Source organism: Symphalangus syndactylus, chromosome 23 (genome assembly GCF_028878055.3).
Source record: "Symphalangus syndactylus isolate Jambi chromosome 23, NHGRI_mSymSyn1-v2.1_pri, whole genome shotgun sequence".
Classification (NCBI taxonomy): Eukaryota; Metazoa; Chordata; class Mammalia; order Primates; family Hylobatidae; genus Symphalangus; species Symphalangus syndactylus.
In genome coordinates this window covers 44,975,104-44,990,604 of record NC_072445.2, presented here as the reverse complement: position 1 = coordinate 44,990,604, position 15,501 = coordinate 44,975,104, and the positions used below count along the sequence as shown (strand labels likewise).

Sequence of the window (15,501 nt, the reverse complement as noted above, 5' to 3'; positions counted from 1 at the left end):
GGTCACTGTCTTCAGTCCAAGTCTTTTAACTTTTCTTTCATGCTTTCCATCTCCTGATTTTCTTGTGCTATATTCTGAGATAATCCCTCAGTGTGATAAACAAAGTGAATTTTCTGAGTCCAAGTTGCAAATGGCAGAGACTAATCCTCCAGAATTGTGAGGGCTTTAGAGTGTGCTGTCAGTCAGGGTGTGTGTGTAGCTTATTTTCTGGACTTGAAGGGTCCCTGCCTTCTTGGTACTCATAAATTACCTGGAGAGTTACCCTTTTTTTCTCACCCAGCACCTACTTTAGCAGTCTCCTGTTTCTTAGCCATACACTGTCCATTTTCCACACTTCCCCAGCATAACTTAGACTTCTTCCTCCAGAATATTCATTCAGAGCACAGTGTCCAGGCAGATCATTATCAGAAAGAAGTTCTCAGGACAATTGAAAGCAACTCCAAAGAAGATTAAGTTGAATCTTTACCTTCCACTGAATAATGGTATAAACTCCCAAATATCAGGAATTAATGTATAAAGATAAAACCATACAAGATGAAGAAAAAAAAAACATGGATGAAGTTTCTTTTATAATCTTTCCATCTATGACTCAAAATCCAGATGTCACGAAAATGATCAATTTGATCACATAAAAATACTTTTTAAACGCTCTAAGTCATAGTAAAGGCAAAGTTATGCCACAAATGACATCCTAGGGAAAATAACTGAAAGTCATGTCATAGACAAAGGACCAGTCTTTTTAATTTAAAAATACTTCATTGACATTGAGCAGATGATGAGGAACCATGCAATGAAAAGTTGTCAAGGAACCCAGTGGGAGAATGTTGGATTGTAGTGTACCCATTTGGATTACATGTCCTTACCTGATAAAGCAATGCTGCAGAGTCTGCTGCGTTCATGTGGAGGGCTCCACTTTTCCCAAATTGCAAACTGACCCCCAAGTATTGAGGACTGAAATTAAAATGATTAGAGTTCTTAATGTGTGATGCCATGTAGAAATTCATATCCAATTCAGATTTATAAAATATTGGGTACCTGGCTTAGGCCCTGGACTATTCGAGTTACAATGAGGAAGACTATTCCAAAGTCAGCAGCCAGAGGGATGCATAGAGTGAGAAATGAAGTTGCAAACAAAGAAATGCCAACCACTCGCTTTGTTCCTACTCTTCCAGCCAGGTATCCACTGGGAGCCATTGTCAGTATGCCACCATAGCCAACAGCAGCAAAGATGATGCCTTGGATTTGAGGAGACCAGTCATACACAGGAGCCTTAGAGAAACAGAGAATGCTGTAGTAAACCTTACACAAAAAGGTTCTTACATACCCTAGAAAGCTTCTTTAGACATTTTGCTTGCTTTCAAATCACTATTTTCTCCATTAAAGTTTTTAAACATACACACTCTAGAAAAATAAATATCCAAGCAAACAAACAGCAAAAAGAAAAGCACAAATTTGTATCTTGTGTTGCTTACCTTTGCAGGAAGACTCTTTGGGGCTTTACTTAGGCCACCAAATGAGTCAACAGGCAGCCCCTCAGAGGAGTCATTGAGCTGGGATTGAGGGCTTGTGCTGTTGACCATGGCTACCATGGTGATGTTCATGATGACATTTTGTGCTATCATTGTGAAATTGCAGAAATGTAAGACGAGGGCTATTCCATAGCGAGCAGAACATAAACTTGGAACTGGAAATATTATGACATCATATTAGTGTTTTTTAAAATTGAGCTAACATTAGTTTTTCACAAGATATGATTTAAAAAGTACCTGATCACCTAACGATTTAAATCATTACTTAAATGACACTTCTGTTGGCTTTATGAAAGGACGATACAAAAGGAGGAGATCACTGAGTTGAGCTAAAGGACGTTTTATACCACAGCTTTGTAGAGCCTAACTTGATCTCGGGGATTCTGTTCATCCTAGAATTTTGTCTCTACCATTCCTAGGTCATTGTGTTCTACAGTTGATGAAATTACTGACAAGTAAATGCATATATGTGTGTGTGCATTTTCATATATATATAACACATATATATGAAAAGAAAATATATACATATGAATATGTACACATTTAAATTGCTGCATATAATTTATAATATATTACATATAATTTGTATGTATAATTATATATAATATATAGCATATAATTTATATAGGACATGTACTGTTACATATAATGCACTACATATTATGTATATGAATAAATTTTATGTATGTAAATGAAATGTAAGTTACGCTTTGAAGAGAGTTGTCCATTGGTATAGATATATTCCATTCACATCTTCAAGTATTGAAGATTTACTTTCATTTAAATTTTGAGATTAAACTCCTGTGAAGATTCTTTCATTAGAGAAATTGACATCCACAAACTATGAAAAAATCAAGCAAAAAATAGTGGAAAAAGAAATGAGCACAGCATTCAAATAATCTGTATTTGTACAGCCAGGAAAGATGGCAACTTAAACGCAGAAATCTCATTCTCCCTTTTCCAGATCCTGGCTAAATTGTCCAAAAAATGTAAAACATAGGGAAGTCAGCACTTGTGGTTGAAATTAAAGAACTCTTCAGAAGTTAAAATCTGGGAAAAAAATCAGTTAGATGAGATTGAATGGTATAAAACTTTCAAAGGTTAGGTCTCTACTCAACTTCTTAAAAAGTCTTGCAGCATTATATTAAGTGAGTAGAAGGTATCCTGGCAGAACACAGCTAACAGTCTAATTTGAAGAGCAAATAAAATATAAAATGTATGAGCCAAGAAGCTGTATTTATCTGGGCTCAGACTTATTACACAAGGACTTCAGGCAGAGTAGCTCTTTGGAACTCTCTCCAACCCTTTCACTTTTTTCTGTGCGGGAAGAAAAGGGACTTAGATCAATGAGATTGGGTAAATAAATGGAGCATGTGTACCCTTTCACTTTTTTCTGCGTGGGAAGAAAAGGGACTTCAATCAATGAGATTGGGTAAATAAATTGAGCATGTGTAGCTCTGTATCTTCTCCAGCCTGCCTGGAAGCTGTCTACTCTCCTACCATGTAGCTACTTTAGCAGAGCAAGCCTGGGATTGTCCAGTTCACCCTATGCTTGGGTGGATAAATTTATTCAATACAAGAGAAATAGCAGGGAGCTGGATTGACCACTCTTCTAGGCCATGTCCTCCAGTCCAGATTTGACATCTTCAATCAATCATTGAACAAAACACTTATCAATCACCTCCAATATTGGGCCCTAGAAGTGTAGCAGCAAATATAGCACACAAATAGCCCTGTGTTTGGGGACCTCACATTCCAGAGAGAAGCACAAAATATGAAACACAAACAGTAAATCAAATAATGTATTAGAGGGTGATAAATGCTGTAGAGAAAATAAAGCAAGAAAGGAGGAAGCCCTAATGACATACCAGAGAGGTGGTCATGCAGACCTCTGGGGAAAGAACATACCAAGTAGAGGGAACACCCCTGGGGCTGGTTGGAGAGTGCCTAGTATGTTCAAAGAATCAAAAAGAGGGGATTATGACAGAATGGAGTGAGCCAGGGGTACAAGAAGAAATGTCAGGAAAGCTAGATCATGGGGCCTGAATTGTTCAAGACATGTGGGCCATTGCAGGTACTTTGGCTTTTACTTTGAGTGGGATGGGGGCCACTGGAGGGTTTACAGCAGAAGTGAGACATGATGTGACTTACATTTTGAAAGGATCTCTTTGGCTGCAGAAATGAGAACAAAACGATAGGGAGGAAGTGCAGTTAGGAAGCTATTGAAATAATTCCGAAGAGAAGTGAAGCTATCTCGGATTAGGGTCATGGCAGTAGCTAAGATGAGGTCAGACCCCAGATAAATCCCAGCGTGGAAAAAATACCAAATAAGGGTTTCAGTTTTACAGGTGGGTGGAAGGCAAGGAGAAGGGGAGTTTGAGAGGTTCTTGTTCCAAACAACAAGAAGAATGAAGTTCTACTTTCCTAGGAAGAAAGTTCTTTTGAAGGAGCAGGTTTGTAAGGTGAGGTGGTCAAAAGCTTATTACTGGACTTTTTAAAACAGAGATGCCTCTTAGGCACCAAAGAGAAGATGTTGAGCATATTGGATATACAGTTCTTAAGTTTAGAAGAGAAGTAGGAGTTGAGGCATAACACTGGGAGTTAATAACCTACAGAAGATACTTAAAGCCATAAAACTTGGGAAATTGAAATAAATAGAGAAGAGAACCAAAGACTAACTCTGTGGCTCTCCAGTGTTTGGAGGTTGGATAGATGGGGGAGGAACAAACAAAGGAAAGTGAAAAGGAATGGGTGGTGGGATAAGAAGAAAACCAGGAGAGTGTGGTGTCTTGGAAGCCAAGGGGACAAGAGTTTCAGGGAAAAGGGAGTCAGTAGGTACTTCAAATGTTCCTGATAGGTCACATAACATGATGTCAAATCCTCACAATCACACTATGAGGCAGCTATTACTACTATTTTACAGATGAAGAAACACAGGCACAAAGAGACCAGCTCACAATGTAGCTCAGGTGTCTATGCTCTTAACCACTGTAGCACGTATATATGGTGGCTTCTGTTTTGTCCAAGATGATTCCATGAGAATACCTCTGTGATTAATACAATCCACGTGCACCCAGCTGTAGGGTTGATGTGGCTCTGTAATGTGGGATAAAGAGGTGCCTTGAGATTAATAAAGGAGGATTCCCCTTACGGCTAAGCTATTTTCTATTGATGGAGTATAAGTCTTTGTAGTGAATGAACTGAAACATAGTATCTTTGTAGGGTTTTTTTTTTTTTTTAATCTGATTCAGCGCTGGTGGTGACTTCCTCTATCAATCAAATCAACTAATAATTTGTGAGTTCTTGTGGCCTCTGATTTTCCCAAGTTCCCTTGGGATCCTAGGTGTCAAAAGCTACCAAAAAGGGTATCAGCAAACCAAGAGACTAATGGCTTACAAATGAGGAGGTTGAACATTTGCCTCATGAGAATGCTGAAAGATTAACTAGAGAGTGTATTTAAAAGGCTTAGTCTGGTGCTTGCCAGATGTTAAGTGTTTCCTACAGGCCACTATTTGTGTCCTTAAAAGTTATTTGTGTCCTGTGCCCATTCTGAATGAACTATACCAGTTGTGCCTACTCTAATAGATTGGTGCCAGTGGTGTGCTGTCTGTTAAATTTTTTGTGATCATCCCTAGCTATACAAGAATGTGTGGGTCTGTATGCATGTGAGAAAGTGTAAATTAAGAAGAATCTGAGGGTATTCTATTTAACTACTGGAAGAGGGCACTGACACTATGAAATCATAGGTTTTTGAATGTGAGAGGTTATATTAATGAATTCAGTACTACTGCACTCAGAATCCAGGAAGCTTATTTCGTAATTTGATGTGACAGAAAGACCTTAAGGTGGCCCCAGTGATTACCACTTCATGGTATTCTCACCTTTATATAATTCCCTTCCCTTGTATGGGGCCAGGAACTTTCACTTGCTTGTATCCAACAGAATATGGCAAAGGTGACGGGCTGTCACTCCCATGATTACATTATGTTATATAAGACTCCATCCTAGCAGACTAAAGATAAACATTCTTCATGTGGGCTTGATGAAGTAAGCAGGAAGTTGGAGAACCTCACATGATAAGGAACCGTAAACATCCTCTGAGACCTGAGAATGGCCTTCAGTCAAAATCCAGCAAACAGCCAGAGTCCTCAGTCATACAGCTATAAGAAAATGAATTTTTCCAACAACCTGAATAAGCCTGGAAGTGGGCTCTTCCCTAGTCTATACTGCAGATGAGAATGCAACTTAGTCGACCACTCAATTGTAGCCTTGTGAGACCCAGAGAAGAAGAGCCAGTTAAGCCGGGCCTGGAGCTCTGAGCCACAAAAACTGTAAGATAATAAATGTATGTTGTTTCAGACTACTATGTTTATGGTAATATGCGTGCAGAAATAGAAAATGAGTACAGTTGGCAAAAAATAATAAAGCCTAGTTGAACAACTATACAAGAATTTTGGGAGGAGGTAAGTATTGAAAGATATTTGCATTACAAAATTTATCATGAGAGTAAAATGATAAGACATTATTATATTGAAGAATAAGAATACTCAGAAAAATCTAAGGAACAATAGAAAAACATCCAAAAGAATCATGCAATGTGTAAAGGGTGTTGTGGTAATTAATGGGAGAAAACTAGATCATGTAATTAGTACTGCTAAGATAATTGGTTACACAAGTGGAAAATCCTATTGGTGCAATAGCATGTTTTAAATTAAAATAAAGCATAGATGGCCGGGCGCAGTGGCTCACGCTTGTAATCCCAGCACTTGGGGAGGCCGAGGCGGGCGAATCACGAGGTCAGGAGATCGAGACCACGGTGAAACTCCGTCTCTACTAAAAAAATACAAAAAATTAGCCGGGCGTGGTAGCGGGCGCCTGTAGTCCCAGCTACTCGGAGAGGCTGAGGCAGGAGAATGGCGTGAACCCGGGAGGCGGAGCTTACAGTGAGCCGAGATCGCGCCACTGCACTCCAGCCTGGGCGGCAGAGCCAGACTCCGTCTCAAAAAAAAAAAAATAAAAAAAATAAATAAATAAAGCATAGATATAATACAATAATACTGCATTTTGTCAAACCGAAGGCACCATTGATACATCATTATTTTTGTTCCACTAAAACTCAATTGATCAACTGATTAACAGATAAACTGAATAGGTCCAAAACTAAACTCTTGAGCCCTACCACCTCAAAACTTCTACCCAGAGTCTTTCCCAGCTCATTTGATAGAAATCTCATTCTTCCAAACACTTTGCAATCCTTCATTTGGAATGTACTATTGTCTTCATATTAAAAATGTGTATAGAATCCAAAAACTTCTCACAAGGTCCTCTGTTATTTTTTGGCTAAGAGCTAATTCCATGTGGTTCTAGCTACCAATATCTCCTGCCTGAATTTCTGCAGTAACCTTCAGCTTGGTTCCTTGCCTCTAATCTATTCTCAATACAGCAGTTGGAGTATTCTCGCCATACCATAAATAAAATCACCTCCTCTTCTGCTCAAAATCCCCCTTGTGATTTTATTTTTGTTTGGATTAAAAACTAACATCTCTGTAGTGAACAAAGGAAATGAAATATGTAAACTCTTTACCTCACAATTTTCATTTCTTGGGAATAAACCCTGAAGAAATAATTCCAATGTGGACTAGTGTTGTGTTAAATAATGTTCATTTATCATGATATATAATAACTTACATACATAGTTCATAAACATCTAATAACCTAAGTAACATATATAGTTCATATATAGATATAATAGCCGAGTAACAAAAGAAAACCCTACAAATTAAATATCCAGTCACAAGAAGATTTTTCAGCTAAGAAATACTTCATCTATTGGATATGTTGGAATATAATGTGTATCCTTTAAGAATCCATATTGCTTTATAATATTCACAAAGAGATTCACACTTTATGAATCTAATAAAGCAATACGGAAAACTATATGCTATCAAGTTAGAAAATACACAATACATAAAGTATAGAACTATTCCAAATATGCATACAAAATAAAGGCAATAGAATTAAATTATAGTCATTGAATTAAGCTTATGAAAATCTTTTTATTTCTTGTTTTTTGAAGTATCTATAGTTTTTTTTTTACTTTTTTAAATTAAGTAATACAGTTACATTTAAAATATTACATGCAGTCACAAGGAGGACACACAATACTATGTGTAGACAATTCAGTAGCAATTATCAAGAATGTAAAGACTGGATAGCTACAGATTGAAAGGTAACTGTCAAAAATAAAACACTTCTTTTTAGTAATTTTTATTTCCTTCATATTTGCAAAATATGTTAATTTCACTGGATTTGTAAAAAGAATTAAATAACTTAAAAATCACAAATTCATTTTTATAGTAATACGTTGACAAAAAGAATTCACTGTAAAATCCTAAAACCAAGCAGTTGAGGTCGAATTTACCTTTCCTGGGGATCAGTGCCTCATCCACTTGCATATCTTGCGCGTTCTTGCTCTGCCTTGCTGTGGGACTCAACTCTGTCTTGGTGGCCATGTGTTTCTCCTCTCCAAGTGAATGGTTTTCACCTATCAGGGAGATATGTAATTCACATGCATCAGTTGAGAGAAAGGGACTCCCCGTTGAAATATTTAAACAAGGGCACCAAGGAAACAAAAGCTGGCCCATTCCATTTGGTTGGAGACAGGGAGGCTCATTATCCCCTCTTGGCTCAACACAACAGGCATACTGCACCTAAGGTTTGGAATTGTTTATTCATTAGGATCTAGAGTGCTCTCGGTGTGCCAGTTTATGAGCAATGGCTTTGGAGTTAAGCATTCCCAAGTTCAAACTCAGGTTCGTGATTTACTGTGCCAAGTGCCACTAGGAGCACATTTGTGTGTTTCAGTTTCCTCATCTGTTGTTAATAACAATAATATCTTCATCAAAAAGTTGCTGTCGGCTTAAACAGATTGCACATGCCTAGAACACTGCCAGACACCCAGTAAGTAAAAGCTGTATAATACAGTTTATTGTCATCATCACTGGAGCTACCACAGCAGTGGGTCACCTCAGAGCTATGTTCCTCTGGAATCCTCTACCTGCACCTGAGAACCTGGCTTCTACTACCCCTGACAACTCCCATACTGCTTCCTCATTTGACTCACTGTGAGTATTGCTGATATGTGTGTCACTCATAATTGGGGACCAAATTTGCATAATGAGAAGATAACATTCAAATCTCATATTATTATTGTCCATAGGTTGATGGTGTGTCTACAGAGTTCTAGAAATAACTAACATAGAGGTTGTGACCTTTTTGCATATAAGAGAACCAAAAAGAACCATTACTACATTACAATACTAGGATCTTCAATGCCCAAGGAGATTTTTATGTGTTACTATGTGTAGAATTGTAATATTTGTGCTATGTTTAGTGCTCATATTATTAAATTTCTGATTCTCTAAAAGAAAAAGTCTCAAAATATATAACTGCTTCTACCAGTAATAAACCAAACTTGTCAGCTTCATGAATTAAATCCTCTTAAACATCTAAGCACTGGTACTTAACCAGAACTGGCCTGATATCATTGTTCCAAACTAAGGAATAACTTTGAATCTCTTTATAATAAAAGTTTTATTATTCAGAGGTATGTTTTCACCAATAGAGGAGTGACATAAGGACATACCCAAGGCTGGGTAATTTATAAAGAAAAAGAGGTTTAATGGACTCAGAGTTTCACATGGCTGGGGAGGCCTCACACTCATGGCAAAAGGCAAAGAAGGAGCAAAGATACATCTTACATGGCAGCAAGCAAGAGAGCTTGTGCAGGGGAACTCCCATTTATAAAACCATCAGATCTCATGAGACTTCTTCACTACCATGAGAACAGTATGGGGGAAACTGCCCCCATGATTCAATTATCTCCACCTGGCCCCACCTTTGACACTTGGGTATTATGGGGCCCACAATTCAAGGTGAGATCTGGGTGGGGACACGGCCAAACCATATCAGGGATTATAAAGTATGTACTCACTTTTCTCCTGGTTTATTTCACTTAGTGTAATTATTTTAAAATCCATCCATGTTGTTGTACATATTAATAGTTCATTCCTCCTAATTACTGAGTAATATTCCACTCCATGGCTATATCACAATTTGTTTAACCATTTATTTACCTTTTGATGAAAAACTGAATTGTTTGCAGTTTTTTTGTTTTTTTTTTTTTTTTTTTTGAGATGGAGTCTCGCTCTGTCGCCCAGGCTGGAGTGCAGTGGCGCGATCTCGGCTCACTGCAAGCTCTGCCTCCTGGGTTCACACCATTCTCCTGCCTCAGCCTCTCCGAGTAGCTGGGACTACAGGCGCCCGCCACCACGCCTGGCTAATTTTTTGTATTTTTAGTAGAGACGGGGTTTCACCGTGGTCTCGATCTCCTGACCTCGTGATCCGCCCGCCTCGGCCTCCCAAAGTGCTGGGATTACAAGCGTGAGCCACCGTGCCCGGCCTGTTTGCAGTTTTTTGACATTACAAATAAAGCTGCTGTGAACATTAATGTACAGGTCTTTGTATAGACATGTGCTTTCATTTCTCTTAGATAAACACTTAGAAGTGGAATACCTGGATCGTATGATAAGTGTAGTATTACTGTCTCTTCAGATCTTGGCATTGGGCATTCTAATTCCATGGTGTGGCCAGGACATTTTAAAAATAGGTCTTCTGTTTCTAGGGAAATTGCCCTGGTTCTATATTCAAAGATTGCCTGGGAGATATTTTACCAAATGACAAAGCTGGGTCAACCTGCATTGTTCTGTGCTACATGGCAATGCTAAACAAGAATATGATGTTTCCATTAACAATTTTTCTCCCTTGAATGATATTTATTCTCACTCCCCTGCTCCTTTATGATGTGAATATGTGAATTTAATGTGACTCTATTGCTGTGAGACTTTACACCCCCTACTAGGGGCTCTGCTTGGATTGGAACATTCTAAAATGTCAGGTTTCCATTCTGAAGCCACTCCAAGATTATCCTGAATTAAGCAGCAATGGGAGCTGCCCAGATCTATGGCCTCTTCACAGCACATCAGCCTCTGCATTCTTGAGCTTGGTTATATGACAGAAAGACTGGGTGCTGCATCATCAACCACTGGCAAGGAAGAAGTGCTTAGTGAGAACCTGAGAGTTGGCGGAGGACCCTACAACATGGACTCATGACTGCCTGAAATGAACTGTATTTCTGTCATAAACAGGATCTGTTTGGTTAAAGTTATACCCTCTTATTTTAGTAACAGGTAGTTGTGTTTGTGAAGCTGCTTTCAACTGACACATAGCATGAAAAACTGATACCATATACGTAATCCAGAAGGGAAAACGAAGGTAAAACTTGAAGATCAAAATGTCATCTCCTAACATTGGGTCTGAGTTCAGAAATGATGTCCACATGTTTGAATACACCCCATGTTAGTAGCCAAGAATGGTGACTTAAGACTCTGGGTTCTCCACTTTTACACTGTTGGTGGGACTGTAAACTAGTTCAACCATTGTGGAAGTCAGTGTGGCGATTCCTCAGGGATCTAGAACTAGAAATACCATTTGACCCAGCCATCCTATTACTGGGGATATACCCAAAGGATTATAAAACATGCTGCTATAAAGACACGTGCACACGTCTGTTTATTGCGGCACTATTCACAATAGCAAAGACTTGGAACCAACCCAAATGTCCAACAATGATAGACTGGATTAAGAAAATGTGGCACATATACACCATGGAATACTATTTAGCCATAAAAAATGATGAGTTCAGGTCCTTTGTAGGGACATGGATGAAGCTGGAAACCACCATTCCCAGCAAACTATCGCAAGGACAAAAAACCAAATGCCGCATGTTCTCACTCATAGGTGGGAATTGAACAACGAGAACACATGGACACAGGAAGGGGAACATCACACACCGGGACCTGCTGTAGGGTGAGGGGAGCGGGGAGGGACAGCATTAGGAGAGATACTTAATGTTAAATGATGAGTTAATGGGTGCAGCACACCAACATGGCACATGTATACATATGTAACAAACCTGCACGTCATGCACATGTACCCTAAAACTTAAAGTATAATTAAAAAAATTTAAAAATTAAAAAAAATTAAAAAAAAAAGACTCTGGGTTCTCTGAATTATTGATGTTGGAACAAGTTCTTAGTTTCCCCTTCCTTAGATAACTTAGATGAGGGCTACGTGGCATCTGACTGTTGTCTCAATCCAAGAAATTCAGTAACTTCTTGATGGGAAGGATGGTTGGCTTTTTGTTTTCTAAGGTTAAATGAAGATCCTAAAAAGAGAAATGAGACAACCAAACAGACATCTCCAAGTATATTAAGTTATATCAGAGGGAAAAATTATGTAAATAGATAAAGGCATGGAAGAACCTGAATTAAGGCAGGGAATTAAAACTATTCTCAGAAAGAATAGTGCACAGTAGGGCAATGATGTGCTGGAACCAACTCACTTGGGGCCAGAAGAGCTCATTATTAATGTTTTTAGAAATTTTTCAAGCTAGTTGTTGAACATAGCCATTAACCATTAAATGATATGAATTTAGAGTTCAATTAATTATATTTTTAAAAGGTAATTTTTAAAACATAATATTTTAACTTTATGACTTCATAATTATTTCATGGCATTTTACTCTAAGCTCCACTCTTGAGGCTTTTTACATCTCTTGTATCTATATGGTGGGAATACTGTATAAAGATGTGCTATTGCACATCTCTCCCCAACTCTGAATTCAGTAATGTCATGATGGTAGCTTGGAATTGGCCATAATACGAGCTTTAACACCAAAAAAAAAAAAAAAAAAAGGCAAAGGCTACAAATTTGGGCTAATTTATTGTTTTGTGGACTTCCTGGACTTAAGAAATTTATCAGACAATGTTCATTTAAGTGTGTGTGTTTGTGGGTTTGTATGTATACACACTACATATCTATATCCACAAAGACACAAAGACACACACATAAACATATAGAAATAGATATGTAGTATGTATACTACATTCATTACTATATATATACATATATACACGTATATATATACATATATACGTGTATATATGTATATATGTATATATGTGTATACATATACATATAGATAGATAGATATATATACATATATATATATATATATGTACATATATAATGAATGCTTTTCAGGCATGAAAACCCTGAAACATGAGTCAGACTTCACTTCCCACTGATTTCCTTTGCAATAATGTGATCTCTTCTGCAAAGCATAGGTACTCTTGTTAAGATGACATCCTTCATACCCAGCCCTGCATCTGCATTGCCACTGCCTCTATTCATCAGTATGATCTCCAGTCTCCACAGACAGGTCAAGGTCCCCTGATTCCATACTGATCTTCCCATTTGTCTCCTGACTTTTGAAAATATTAATACTTTTTAAAGCTATCTAAGGCTTCACATGACAGTCTACCACCTATGCACAGCTTGTACCAACACCCTATCTCTAAGCAAACCAGGATGTTACATCTTCTCCTGCCAGCAGGTCTGGTCTACCCACCTCACCATGACAGACACCTACTGCCATGGTAACCTCAAAACATTTCACTGACTTAAAAAGCTGGATTCAAGCCCTGCTGACCCCTGGGGGGTATAACCCTGGGGCTATAACTAGAGCAAAGAGAAGTAATCTAGAGGGAAATTCCAAGGCACCCACGGGTGAGCCAAGAACAGGCTCAAGTAGCACAACATGGAAAATGCACTCTCATTATCTTCTCTTAAATGTACCCTTCCAATCAGTCTTATAGCCTGTCTACACCTTGGCTTTACTCAAGTAAATCCCTTTTGTTTTAACAGCTCTCTTTATTTTCCACTAAAAAACTATGCTGGTTATGTGGGTCAGAAACTATATATTGCACTCTGAGAAGTTTCTGGTCCAAAGCAGTGTTCATAGAGAACCACACTGAGGATCAGCTTTCAGTAGAGATGGTTAGTTTAAAGGCAGGGAGTGTTCTAATAGCATCCTCCCACACATCTGTGAAGTTGCAGCTGCCACAAAAAGTTGCACCTTCTCCATTCTGGCCTTGGACTCTCTGATTCCCTCCTTCCCACTGCCCTCAGCCCACCTACCATCTTCTGCTGACTCTGGTGACTGTCCCATCGTCTCATCTCTCCATTTCCTCTTCTATCCCTAGCCATTTTAATTTGGTTAAATTTCATACTAACTCGCTGGATCTTGACGCAGCATTTCTCCAGATGCTTTCTTGGACCAGAGCCACCCTAGCCATTGGTATAATAGAAATAATTATTATTGCCACTCTTATAAACTACTGCACTAGCCAGTCTACATCAACCCCAGATGGAGATATTACTGACCCTCTTCCTCCAGGTCACCCAGCTGGTAAATGAAAGAGATGATATTTGTTCACAAGCCAGTTTGACCTGCAAAATTTTGCTTTTAAACACCTCACAAGAGTGCCTATTTCTTGGAATTATCTTCCATAGCTGCTACTGACTCCACTAGCTAGTTTCAAAGCATATGGATGATCAGATACAAAGCTTCAGCTTCCTGCCACTTCTCCCTCACTTTTGTCAGTCTTGTTAATATGGATTTTTACATTTTTCATTTTTATTTTTATCATATGAGGAAACTTAAGGTTGGGGAGTATATAAAAATTGTCAGTTGCTATACAGAAAAGAGTTTTGGAGGTTTTCATCTCAATACCAAGAGAAGTGACTTACCGACTAAATGTCTGTGGAAGGGCTTCAAGCTGAACCCAGCGTTTCCTCCAAGCTTGCTCCCTTGGACTTTTTGGAGCAGAGAGATGAGGATTCTTTGCCACCCTAGGGCTTAAGTTGCTAATCATTAATAAAAGTCATCAAACTACAAAGTTGACTCAGAAGGGCTTCTTGCCAAATAGGCTTTGAGGAAGCATTCAGAAATCCAGCCCAACCCCCTCTGCAGTTCTTCCTGCTTTTTGGCTGATGTAAGCTTCTCCACCTTCCCCTTGTGAGCGTCTCTTCGGGACCTCATAGGTGTCCTCTGGTTCAGACACTTGCATATAGCTATTTTGCTTTGCTTCGTGGTGTCTTCAGTGTCTTTAGTCTTTTTTGAAAAGGTTAAAAAGAAATAAATTATAATTAAAGAGTTCAGTATTTTCGTGTTTTTTCCTTTGCTATTTTTGATTTTCCCCCTTATTTGAAATTTTGTTAATTTTTTTCTTCTTTGAAATATGTGAATTGTAATATTATGGATAAACTTGAACTTCATTCACTCTGTTGCTTTCTCTTTCCCTGGGTCCTTGTCCTTTTCTCAGCAAACCAAACCAAACCAAACCAAACAAGCCTGACATAAATATAATATGATTTCTCCATTTTTTCTATTCTTACTATTTATATGAGTATTCAAAAACTATATGTAATAATGCTTTGTATTATTTCTAAATTTGCACACATGCTATCATGTAGCATTTATGGGCCATTCTATAACCACTTTGGAAAATAAGTGACATAAATTTGGCATACCTACATGTGCACAGTGAAGGCCAAACTCTTTAAATTTCTTGTGGTTAACTCTTGCGCTAACACCCAGGAAGTCAAAAGCACTGTCACTGTTTTCCGAGAATGTGTATAGTTCTGCTTGTCCTTGTCTCATAGATGAGGCGAAGCCTTCAGACTCCTAGCTTTCTGTAGTTTATTTCCAGCTCTCTGAATGCCCTGGGTTCATAATCCAGACTCCTTTCTTTATATGAGCATTAGAGTCAGCCACGGAAATTTATACCTTGTTCTGTGCTTTAATGGCTTTCCTGGCCTTAGCTCATACTCATCACTTTGACTTTAAATCCCTTCTTACTTTATGGCCCTGAGGAGATCTCCTTTAGATTCTGAGTTTGACTCTTTATACCTATTTGAACTGTATTGTGAGAGGAGAGTGAGTAAACTACCTCTCAACACCCTGGCCGAGAAGTGGGAGCCTGGCAGGATATTTCACAGATCAAGAATT

At 38.4% G+C, this 15,501-nt stretch overlaps 1 protein-coding gene across 2 annotated transcripts in view; it reads right to left on the bottom strand.

The window, feature by feature from the left end:
• Positions 1–14,317, bottom strand: part of SLC17A3 (solute carrier family 17 member 3) — a 30,356-nt gene extending 16,039 nt beyond the window's left edge. Inside the window, exons 1-5 of one of the 2 annotated variants that reach the window (XM_055263628.2) lie at positions 14,241–14,317; positions 7,951–8,073; positions 1,473–1,684; positions 1,036–1,269; positions 864–951 (exon numbers count right to left, since the gene is read on the bottom strand). In XM_055263628.2, coding sequence (XP_055119603.1) covers positions 864–951; positions 1,036–1,269; positions 1,473–1,684; positions 7,951–8,041 — 625 coding nt within the window. In that variant the 5' untranslated portion in view covers positions 8,042–8,073; positions 14,241–14,317. The remainder of the gene's footprint in view (positions 1–863; positions 952–1,035; positions 1,270–1,472; positions 1,685–7,950; positions 8,074–14,240) is intronic. The other variant, XM_055263630.2, reaches the window with a different exon arrangement.
• Between the last annotated feature and the right edge of the window lie 1,184 nt (positions 14,318–15,501).